General features: G+C 40.8%; 2 protein-coding genes across 5 annotated transcripts in view; one reads left to right on the top strand and one right to left on the bottom strand.

Moving 5' to 3' along the window:
- IFTAP (intraflagellar transport associated protein) overlaps positions 1-5,985 on the bottom strand; it is a gene marked incomplete at its 5' end in the record, with an annotated part of 38,586 nt that extends 32,601 nt beyond the window's left edge. The window contains one exon of one of the 4 annotated variants that reach the window (XM_079310183.1): positions 5,809-5,985. In XM_079310183.1, coding sequence (XP_079166309.1) covers positions 5,809-5,965 — 157 coding nt within the window. The remainder of the gene's footprint in view (positions 1-5,808) is intronic. The other 3 variants (XM_079310185.1, XM_079310184.1, XM_079310186.1) reach the window with 3 other exon arrangements.
- A 10-nt stretch (positions 5,986-5,995) lies between these two features.
- Positions 5,996-8,589, top strand: RAG2 (recombination activating 2). Its single transcript, XM_079310162.1, has one exon. It carries the CDS (start codon positions 6,222-6,224, stop codon positions 7,827-7,829), a length of 1,608 nt encoding a protein of 535 aa, XP_079166288.1. The 5' UTR covers positions 5,996-6,221; the 3' UTR covers positions 7,830-8,589.
- Positions 8,590-12,301: the final 3,712 nt, after the last annotated feature.

Here is a 12,301-nt window from a genome sequence, read left to right as displayed (position 1 = left end):
TCCCTGTGCCCTTTTTTACAGGTTTCAGCCCATGGGTCCTGGCTAAGTATCCAGCATATTTGCATTCTGGCTGGCAAAACCCACATAAATGAGTAAGGCAGCCTTCCCTTTCCCTGCTGAGCTGGAGTGCATTACTGCAACCCACAGGAAGCCAGCTACATTTCAGCACAGAGATGACTGTGTTTTACTGGCAAAAAATATGCTGAAAAGCCTGGAAATATCTCAATGCAATTTGGGATGATTTGGGATGAAGAAGATGCAAACAATATATTATTTTAAGAAATTAATTGCAGAAGAAGAAAACCAAGTGAAACAGAGCATTTCTGTAACAGTGAGCAATCTGCTGAAAACATACTACCTCTGTCAATGTTATTAAAATAGAACTTGTGAAGAAAAAGTCTATTTATTCCTTTTCACATGGATTCTCTGCCAGTTAAATTCAGGATGCAAATCCAAGATCTTGCTATGACCTGGACAGCTTTGAACATAATTTTCCTACCATGTGAATACATTATTCTGAAGCCATTTGCTGCAGTTTCTCCAAAGCACTTTATCATTGACAGTTAGAGACCATGGACAGATCATGTCCTCATCCAAAAATGACATGCTGTTGCCAAAAAACTTTAACTTCTCCATCTCCTCAACCACAATAACTGGAAAAAGAATTTCTAAAGATAAGGCATGTCAACTGGTATAGTCTAAAATGAATGTAAAATAGTAAAGTGACACAACTGAGGGACTGGATTTTTCATTTAAATATTAGTTGGCTTGGGTTTTTTTTGCTGGTAGATCTTTGACCACAGACACAAACAAGGATCAGAACACAACAAACACTTAGATAAGAAGCTGTCAAGTGTTATCTAGGCCCTACTGAAAACACAACTAAATACAATGTGAATGCCCTTACATTTGGGGGAAGTTCTTCAGCATTCAACTCCACCCTACAGTTTCCTTTTATCTTTGTTTCAGTAGAAAAGGCCCATATGGATGCTACAGGGCACAGTGCCTTAGCCCTGCTGTATTTCAGATGAGAAACATCACCACATCCTACCTGCATTACAGTTATTCAATGTCTCAAGACAATTTTTGCAAACATTTGGTGTGTTTGCTTTGCTGTACTAATCAAATTTCATTTCAAGTTCCTTCTATTTCTATTCTCACAGCGGTTTCAAATGGGAGTTGAGATATTTCTAAAACACTGTGCAGCAGATGTTGTAACTCAGGAGTGGGTAAAGTAGGGCCAGGAAAACAAAAGCAGGGAGCTATGAAGAGTAAATTGTTTTCCAGGTTTTTCTGTTTATTTGTTGTGCTGTGTTATGCAAGTGGCTTATCCTCTGTGCCCCAGCACTGCTAGTGTTGAAAGGATATGCTCCCAGTGGATTTCCCAGCGTCTCATTATTTGTTGCTGGAGAAAAGCACTGTGAAACTGATGAAAAATGCCACAGAAGGGTGCAGTTTTATTAGTCTTTCAGGATCTGATCAGAAGGCCACTGAAGGAGAAAAAAAGGCATTTCTAATTACTTCAGTGGACTTTGAGTTGGACTTTTTAGTCATCCCTCACTCAGTGAACTGCATGCATTTGTCATTTCCTTTGCTCTGTTTCAGTGTCACTGCCCGCTAGAAGCAGAGCATTCCTGGGGAAAGTAGTATGCCAATCAGCAAGAGCTTTTTCTTTTACTACCTATTGAAATTATTTTTTAACTCAAAATTTATTTTAAATTACATTTTAAAATAGCTGTGAAAAATTCCGAAGATGATCACAAAATTGAAAAGTTTAACAGCGTAAAAATTCAACCATAAAGAAGCTTAGGCTGCAGATATTCACAATCTAAGAGGCACCTGCTGTCACTCAGAGCTTGCTCCACAGCAAAGAGTTAAAGCTTCTGGAGGCTGGTGGGTTTCTTGTTGTGCCATCTGAAGACAAGAGAGGAAAGGGAAAAAAAAAAAAACAAGTCACAGCCAGTTAGCCACAGTAGATCGAGTTCTCAGGAGCACATCTGCAAATTAAGCAGATAGAATCCCCTCCATCAGGCTGTCTCTCCATGCCACGAGCTCTCTGTGCTGTCACAGAAGATTCCTCACATTGCTCACATTTGAATCCCAATTACACAGAAAGATTACGGAGGACGCAAAAAACCGCTATCAAGCCAGGTACGTCTAAATTACTGTTTAGCCCAAAGCAAACTTGGTTGATACACTTAGCAAATGTTTTGAGAAATACTGTATAAAAAATTTCCCTCCTTAAACTTCTTTATGGAGGACTTCAAACTTCTCTGTGTGTCAGGATACAATTTGGAGTGTGGAGAATTTGGAAACAGCACTTGCTTTTCAGGGGTATGCTTTTACATTTTGGAAATGAAAAAAAACCAGAACTGTCAGTGAAAAAAAAAACACAATACTGCAACATCAATTTAATTCTATAATAGTTATCTGTGTTCATGCCAAAATAAGTCCAAACTAATTAATGGTCAGCAATGGGTATTTACCAGCTGAGACTCCATGTTATCTTGCATTCCATTCACTCAGTGTCCTATCAGTACAGCTCAAATATCTTATTTTTGTATAAATGAAAAAAGGGTTTTTGTATTTGCTACAGTTCATAAGATCAACTCATTTGTCATTCATTACTTTGCAGCTTTGAAATTACTGTGAAATTATTACAAATACTACTTTCAATGTTGAAAAATATGAGATGTCACACTAAACAGCAGCACTGATTACTCATTGTTCTCCTGATTAGAATGTTTTTGTTGCCTAATTGGGTAACAGGCAAAGCACACAGGTGAACAAACCATTTGTACAGAGGGTCAAAGAGAACAATAAGTCACCAAACACAGTTTGGGAGTGACTCAGTGCATAAACACTGTCATCTAGTGACATTTCATAAACCCTAGATTTACTAGGATCTAGGACACAAATCAATGGGAGACTTGCTTCCTTAGGAGAAGCTAGAAGACAAGGAAGACTTTCCAAAGGTATATGAAATTTCAAAAATTGCTGTTTAGGTCACTCAGTGCTACCCCTTGTCTCTAAAATATGTTCATCCTGTACTTCTCTGTGAACTACGTCCATCTATTTCCATAGTAAGCACATTTCAAATTACATTAGCTAGTGCTTTTAAAAAACACCTTCTTTCTTCATTTGATCCTTCTATAAATGTATCTCCCATTCCATCTATCTAAATCTGAATTCCTTACAATCTCTTCTTGCCATATAAACAACCTTTACCTAAAAAACCTGCTCAAAATACTGTTTGATTTTAAAATAAATATGGAGAGAATATTAGTTTTCTGCTTTCTGTTAGCTTAGCTTCAGGTCTCTACTGCTTCCCAAATATGGGGCTTATAAAAGTAATGCTGAGATTCTCAATTATTTGCATAATCCCTACAGTTTAACTTTTTATAAAAACACCAAATATGATGAAGCATGACTCAAGTCATCATAACTGGTAATTGTTTATGTAACACCCCCCTTCTCTTCTAATCTGTCTTTACTCCTTGTAGTGTCTCTTCCCTGGTCTCTTGTGTTGCACCACAACAAAGACATTTGTCTGTTTCCCTCTGCACCAGCTGGAACGCCAATCCACCTCCAGTTTTGAGCATGAAGCCACAAAAAGCACTTTAAACTCTTTGTTTACAAGGTTAGATCTTTTGGGGTCCCCAAAGCTGTTCAGGGTTAGATGAGCCATGGCCCAAAGGAATCAGCAGTATTGGAAGGTTAGAGCAGGAGGTCAGCATTGCCAAAGAGCAACCACACTGTATTGACATGCTGTAATTAGCAAGAAAATACACAGAAATCCAAAGCATTTCCAGGCAGTGCCTAAGGAGCTCCTTCTGCTCAAAAATCCCAGAGAAATATTCTCTCCATTACGTACTGAACTGTTTGCTTATGTAAAGTTCAGGAAATATAACAAGATGACAAGGAAGTGTATCTAAGTGCTCTTAACCAGCATGTTCTGTGTGTCTATCAATCAAATAATTTTCACTGATCTTTTCTCCATTCTGTATCTTCAGACAGTAAACTCTTCAGAACTGAGTACTGCTCAATATTTGGGAAATAGTTTGCGACATTGTTGACACTAATAATTGCCCTATTTGGAGGTTAAGTGTATATAAAAATATAAGATGCGTAAGAATATGTCAATTAAATTGTTTGCCACTTTTAATGCTCTCTTTAGACTTCAAATATAAACCAGTCAAACGCAGAACAGGAATAGTACAAGATAAAAAACTCTAATTTCCTGATATAGAACCAGAATTTTCTTACAGCATCTTCAGTATGGAAGACATTTCACTTTTCTGAAGATCCTGTAAAACCAAAGAACCTAAGTAACCAGACAATATGAAAGAAGAGACAAATGACTCCTAATCAAGCAAACATAACTTAGTGCAAGCTCCTCTGATGATACCATTTTTGAATGCTTGTAAGAAACAAGCAGCAGATTCCTATTTAGCATATCACCTGAAGGTAAATAACTTCATAAGCCTTTCTTCATGCATAATAAGGACAAAACCTGCTGTGTATACCGACATGCTCGGAAAGGGTTCACTAATTTAATTAACTTATAACTGAACTTCACCCACAGTGCAGTACCTCTGAAAGAAATGTAAATGTAGAAAAAACTACCACCTTCAGGGCAGAGGCATTAGGCTACACAGAGAACAGAACTCAAACTCAACTTTGGATGACTCCACAACATAAGACAGCCATTCCACTGACTGTTTTTTTTTTCAAAAGCTCAGTAATGGCTATGCCTACCCTGTCTGTGTGCTCTGGCCTGTAAACATCTCACCTTTGAAAAACATTCCAAGGCAGACAGATCCCTATTTTAGCACAGCAGTTCCCGTAGCAGTCAGCAGGCAGGCAGTGCAGCAATAATGTACGACATGGCAATTGATGCAGTCAGTGTCATCAGTTCCCATGTTTTTACAGCAGCTCTTCCTCTACACGATGTTGTTCAGATCCCCCGGGTTTTGATGTCACTTAACTAGAAGACACCAATCCTGCCTTAAGAAAGAAACCCTATGTGTGTTGTTTTTGTTGTCACAGTAAAACGAAATTCAGCAACATGAAAAACATGAATGCTAAGGATTAAAAAACAAAACAAAACAAAAGAAAACAAAAAAGGGAATTATGTTTTAAAATGCAGGATTTGGTGGGGTTTTTTTCTAATATGTAGTTCACGCCTTTAAATTCTGTGAATTCGGCAAAAGCTGGGACAGAAAACTTGGGTGTTTACCAAAGGAGAGGGCCAATGAATCAACCACTTATTTCCCTCCCTGGTATCTGTGCTCTCCAAAGCTCTTCCACAGTCAATATCCAGGCTCATTACATAACCTCCTTTCGGTCTCCAAACAAACACGTTTATAAGAGTAAAAGATACCTCTTGAAACATACTAACGAAAGCACGAGCAAAGGGCTGCTCAGCAGCAGCGTGAGGCTCACCCCGCACCCGGGCCCTGCACGGCTGCACACACAGCGGGCACCTCCTCCTTCCACACGCAGGCAATAAACCCTGGCGCGTTCCTTGCAAACAAACCCTGACTTTCTCCCTGCAGACAGGCGTGCAGTGGAAGTTTCCGCGCAGCCCCGCAGCGCGCTCCCTGCGGCCCTGGGGCAGGTTCCCGGCCGGCAGCGGCATGGGCCGGAGTCCCTGCGGCCCGAGCCCCGCCGGACAGGCTCCCGCACTGGGAGGCTCCAGCCCGGCATGCCCGGGGCGACAAACGGGCAGAAATCCCGGCTTGTGGCAGCTCCGGCGCTGCTCCCCCCGCCGCCAGCAGACCGAGCCCGGCCCGCGGCCGCACTCACCGCTCTCGGAGCCCGCCGGTCCCGACAGCCCACAGCCGGGACAAGCCGAGCGGGGCCGGGCCGGGCACCCAGCGAGGACTACCGGCCCCAGCAGCCCGCGGGGCCGCGTTCCGGGCAGCGGCCGCGCCCGCCCGCGGAGCCGCTCCAGCGCCGGCATGCGGCCGCACCGCGTGCGGGCTGGATGTGCCGCCACCGTGTGTGCTCAAAACCCCCCACATACCGCGGAAACAGTGCAAACCGTGACATTAATCATGCTGTGTTCATGTCTTGAGACGCAGAAAGGCGTGTCTTTGTGGGTTTCAGAGAGTGACCTAATGCATAGCTTCCATAGGATTTGTTAAATAATTGTGATAGTATCTAATCCATGTTTGATCTGTTTTGTTTTGTTTTGTTTTTATTTTCTCAGCCGCGGTATGGCACAGTCGACAGACAAAATGTCGCTGCAGATGGTATCCACCGTCAGTAACTCATCCTTGCTTCAGCCGGGCTTCTCTCTCCTGAATTTTGATGAGCATGTTTTCTTCTTTGGTCAGAAAGGATGGCCGAAGAGGTCCTGCCCCACTGGCGTTTTCCTCCTCGATATAAAGCAGAACGAGCTCAAAATGAAGCCTGCCTTCTTCTCCAAAGACTCGTGTTACCTTCCCCCTCTCCGCTACCCTGCTCTCTGCACGCTCAGAAGCGATGCAGGGGCTGATGAGTACCAGTACATCATCCATGGTGGTAAAACACCTAACAACGACCTTTCTGACAAGATTTACTTTATGAGTCTGGTAAACAAAACGAGCAAGAGAATGACATTCCAATGCGTTGAGAAAGACCTGGGTGGAGATGTCCCTGAAGCTAGATATGGGCATACAATTAATGTAGTTCATAGCCGGGGAAAAAGCGTGGCTGTTCTGTTTGGAGGGAGGTCATATACTCCTCTTGCACAAAGAACCACTGAAAAATGGAACAGTGTCGTTGACTGTTTGCCATCTGTATTTCTCATTGATTTTGAGTTTGGATGCTGTACATCATACATACTTCCAGAGCTTCAAGATGGGCTTTCTTTCCACGTCTCAATTGCCAGAGATGATACAATCTACATCTTGGGAGGCCACTCACTTCAAAATAACACCAGGCCCCCCAACTTATACAAGCTAAAAATTGATCTGCCCCTGGGCAGCCCAGCTGTGACCTGCACCATCCTGCCAGGGGGAATATCAGTGTCAAGTGCTATAGTGACCCAGATCAGTGACACTGAGTTTGTCCTTGTCGGTGGCTACCACTCAGACAGCCAGAAGCGGCTGGTGTGTAACACCATAGTTCTGGGAGACAGTAGGATAGAGATTGTTGAAAGTGTGAGCCCAGAGTGGACACCAGATATTAAACACTGCAGAATGTGGTTTGGCTGTGATATGGGTAAAGGGTCTGTTTTGCTGGGCATTCCAGGGGCCAACAAACAAATAATCCCAGATGCAAACTACTTCTACATTTTGAGATGCAAAGGGGCAGAAGAGGACAAGGAAGAAGAATTGATAACACAAATTTGCAGTCAGACATCAAGTGAAGACCCTGGAGACTCCACTCCATTTGAAGATTCGGAGGAGTTTTGCTTTAGTGCTGAAGCCAATAGCTTTGATGCTGAGGATGCTGATACTTACAATGAAGATGACGAAGAAGATGAATCAGAAACAGGCTACTGGATCACCTGCTGTGCCAGTTGCAATATTGACATTAACACCTGGGTCCCTTTCTATTCCACAGAGCTCAACAAGCCTGCGATGATCCTGTGTTCCAGTGGGGCTGGCCACTGGGTCCATGCGCAGTGTATGGATCTCTCAGAGACCATGCTTCTGCATCTCTCAGAAGCAAATGTCAAGTACTTCTGCAACAAGCACGTTGACCTTAATAAAGGGCTGCAAACTCCCCAAAAGTTGATGTGCCTGAGAAAGCCACCCATGAAACCATTGCGCAAAAAGAAAACCATGAAGTTACCGAAATCAGCGAAAAAGTCCTTTCTGCGGAGGCTGTTTGAATAGATTCACACTGCTGATTTGTGTTCACCTGGGAGGAAATGAACTCACAGGCAAAGGCAACAATGGTTGAAGCAAAGTGGCATATTGGAGCTTGAAGAGATTTTCCTACTTCAGTTATGTCGATGGTTTTGTTAAATTTCAAAGCACATTATTTTTTATTGTCTCTTATGTGTATTTTTGTAATACCCACACAGGAACCCCATCCTAGAGGGCAATGTCCAAACACACAGCCAGACACTGGTAAACTGTGTGCTGAATTTTATGCTATAACTTACTCCCAGTAAGTTTAATGGAACTGCTGGTAGGTAAGACATTATCCCATATAGTCAGTTCTGTTACCATCTGTGAATTAAGAACATTATATTGCCTGTTTTAATTTTTTATCTTAGTCAGTAGTTCTAGAAATATTTGACCTAATTTATAGCTGCATTACTCCAGTTTTATGTTGGTGTAATGAAATACAATGAGACTAATTACTCTGGTTTTAAACAAAAGTAGTGGTTTAAGTCCCTTGTGTCGGAAATAAGGAAATATTCAGATACTGAGGGTCAGTTTTCTTCAGGGACTTCCATTATGGAAAGCTTACATATGGAGCCTTTAATTATGGATAATTATTTTCTTTATTTTGAGAGTTATGGAATGTTTTTATGTCAGTTTTGGCTACACTTGTGGAATATAATCTCACAGTAAAAATTAAATTGCTTTTTTTAGACTACTGTGATCATCAACTGCTTTGTGTTTGCATTTTTAAAAATTTAGTAGAGGTAATAAAGTTTGTAATAAAATTGACTGTGTTTTTTCATGTATTCATGGGTAAATCAAATACTGTAAATCCTAAAGTTTACAAGCAGACAGCATGTATGCTTGGGAGATCCATAAGAGGTCTAGCTTCACAACCACTCCATGCAGTGAGCTCCCATTGACTTCAGAAGAAACTCCTTCTGACAAACAGGACTTTTATTGTTTACTCCAGGTCCTCCACTACCCATTTCTTTCTCTGCTTTCCCAGGGTGACTGTGTAGAGTGTGAAAGCTTAGAAGTGCAAACTGTAGCTCAGAGTGATTCATTGAGCCAGTGGAGCATTGTGAGGGTAGAAACAAATGCAGTTGGCTGCTCAAAACGTGAGGAGAAGATTGGATTCAGATTGAAAAGGACATTGTCAAGGTTGAATAGCCCAAGAGTTTACTAAGATTTTTGTGGATTCTTTTATTGGCTATTTGTGAAGCCTCATCATTCTTGACTTTATTTTTTATTTTTGCTACTGCTCCAACCATCTTTTCAGAAAATCAATACCAGCAGCTCAACATTTGTGAGCCAACAATAATAGCTCAGTATTCACAGTCCAACTCTCATGCTGAATCCCTGAATAAAAAAGAAAAACAGGAGCAACTGTCAGCTATTTGATCACTGTATGCAGACCCTGAGCAGCCACTCCTTTACAAAGCAGTGTGTGGAGCACAGTATTCTGTCTGCACAGTACTCCCCTTAAAACCTTACCACCCCAAGTCAACAGCTAAGAAAAGCAAAGGGAAACCATACAGTTTCCATTTACAAACTTTTCATGAGCCAAGGGAGCTTAAAGATTGATTGAGTTTTTAAAGGGAAGTATATCACCCTGATTCCCCTCTCTACAGCCTGATATGCATATAAATTCATAGATTTCAATGCCAGCTTCTCATTTCCTTTGTAACTTTAGTTTACGTAAGCTCAGATTATATAGTGCTACATGTTTTTCCAAGGAGGAAGTTAATATCATGTTCATGAAAAGTCCCTTCAAACTGATGAAATTCAGTAATCAATATTCCCTTTTGTAGGTTAGTCATAGGTCTTAGAGAGCTGAATTGTCATTAAAATAGATCTTCATCATTCATTTATTTATGCCAATCGGAAAGATCCACAACTACATTAAAGCCACATCATCTCAGCACCAACAAAAAGGGACAATATATATACACAACAAAACTCCACCCCTTGCCACTTACACCAACAGAGGGCTCCTCATAATTATTGGGCTCCCCATAATTATTGGGCTCCCCATAATTATTGAATTTCCTGGCAATACCCAGTCTGAGTTTTTGCCTGTTACCACTCTCAGTTACCATCAGTATCTCAAGTTCCTTGAGCATAGCACATTGTATGACAAATTTGTCTGCTGGTACAGACAAATAATAGGATTAAATATTTTGTAATGGGAAAGCTCAGTGCCTAGCAGAAGTGACATGCAGCCTGAGATAAAGCCTTGTGGCTCAGGCACTGGTGGTGTGGTGGGAGCACCTCTGAATTTCCAGTGCTGACTCCTGCAGCTGCAGTGACTCCCTGAATCCCTGGGAGCTGAGAACAGATGCTCAGCCTGTGGCAAGCCCAAGCACACATTGTGGCCCTTTCCACCTCCTACCTGAGCTGTTGTTCTTTACTTAACACTGTGCTATGAAAAAAACAATCCACAGTCAGACTTTATGTTGTACATCATTGGACCCATAACGTAAGAATATTATATATTGTATATTTGAGCTCTGGATTTTTAAATGTATGGTTTATTTGAATAGGAGGGGAAACTTGCTTGGTTAAACCATGTCCCAGTCTCACAGTGAAAGGCTGTACAAGCAGCATTAAATCACATCTCAGAGACTGTAGCTACTTCAGGAAAAAGAAGTTGTAAGTAAAAGAGAAAATGTGTGAAAGGACTTGAACATAAAGTGATATACAAACTTCAGCCTGTAAAGAAGGCACTTGACATAGCATTCAAGACTGCAGAAAGTACTTAATTTCCTGAGTCATCTACTTCAAAAGCATTCATTGTCTTCCAAACCAGCTAATCAATACAAGATGTTTCTTGCTCAGGCAGGTTAGAATTAACAGGTAAAATGAAATAGATTTAAGTGCAGAAATAAATCTCTATTGTATCTGCCTTCAGTTTTCCTGTGTGTTTTGTAACCACAGTAAGCAGCATCACAGTTCCCAGATACATTTTAGTAACACTCTACTGCTATTATCAGCTTCTATGAGAAGAATATATGGATTTCACTACTATTGAAAGGTGCTTGGACCTTGAAGTACCTGATTAATTTACAGGAAAAGCACAGCACAAACTTTACTGGTAGCACTAAAGCATGTTGTAGTTCAGAGTGACTCATTGCACCAATAGACCATTGAAAGGAGTGGAAATAATGCAAGTGGGAGCCCAAAGCAGAAGGAAAATATTGAATTCAGACTGAAAAGGAATTTGTTATTTGCTGCTGGAACCTATGTATTAAAGACAGAGGATTGGCTTACTTAATTTTCATGATTGGTGGCTATACTCCCTCTGTATTTGATTTCCTACCCTATTCCATTTCAAACAAGGCTAACTTTGGGAAAGACTTGAGCCTTTGAAAATCAAACTTCAATTTGTTGTCTCTGCTTCGAAAACTGCAGAGCTGGAGTTCATTTTTACTTTGGAAAAAAGCAAGATGGCAACCTTATAAACTCTCCAGTTTCTCAATACATAAACATGTACAGGAAGAACAGGGCACTGGCCATTCCACAGGTGTGCAGGACCTCCTTTGCAGAGGTGGTAGTTACTTGTCCACTTCCTCAGAATGCTCATCTCCAGGGGAAGAGTGTTAAAAATGCACCTCTCTCCTGATGCTGCTAGGAAAGATGCTAATTAAATGCTCTCTAATGTGTCTTTTTGTATCATGGGCAATATTAAGCTTGATGAAAAATGTACAAAAGCTCCTTAAACACTTAAGAAAACACTTGGTAGTTGCAGCTGGTCAGCTGCTTGACAATTATTTCATATTCAGTCCCCTAAAGCTGTACTCTGAAAAGCTGTGACAGGCCTTATTATTCTCCATCTTATCCCCACAGAAGTAGAATTCAGGAAAGTAAAATTCAGTCAGTTATTACAGATTTAGGAGTAATAGAATTAAATCATCCTAATTTACCAGAAAACTGTCTGAGCCTTAGGTTTCTGCTTTATTGGACTATTTTTTTTTTTCCATCCAGCAAATTTTTTACTTGAGGTCAGATAAAAAAACTTACTCGGTGATATAAAGTCCAGATATTAGATGTCTGGTTATCTGATTACACACTTGTCATTATTTCAATTGAAAGGTCTTGGTTTATGTAAGTCTCTTAACCTGTAGATGCCATTGTGAGGAAGTAAGAAAGTTTTTTCTGAAGTGGAATAAAGCTAAGCTACAAATAATGGACTGAAAGGTAGATTGGAACTAATCCTTACAGCTTAACCTCTAGTGAGGAGCTAAACTTTAATGCAAAAGGCACTTAATGTATTAGCATAGTGATAAAAGTGCAAGGCTTATTTTACATAAAATCTGGGATATTAGTTGTAAATGAACCAAAAGACATTTACAGACTAAATAAAACTGATTTTATATGAGTTTAGTGTTCTGTCAAAAAGTTGCCTGTGAGGTAGGATGCTGAAAGGACTGCTGAGATTCAGAGAGTAATCTTCATTTGTGTTAATTTAGTGA

Source organism: Erithacus rubecula, assembly GCF_903797595.1.
Source record: "Erithacus rubecula genome assembly, chromosome: 6".
Classification (NCBI taxonomy): Eukaryota; Metazoa; Chordata; class Aves; order Passeriformes; family Muscicapidae; genus Erithacus; species Erithacus rubecula.
This window is presented reverse-complemented; position numbering and strand designations above follow the sequence as displayed.

Bases quoted from the DNA above. Each gene is read 5' to 3' on its own strand.
- RAG2 (XM_079310162.1), top strand. From the start codon at position 6,222: ATGGCACAGTCGACAGACAAAATGTCGCTGCAGATGGTATCCACCGTC.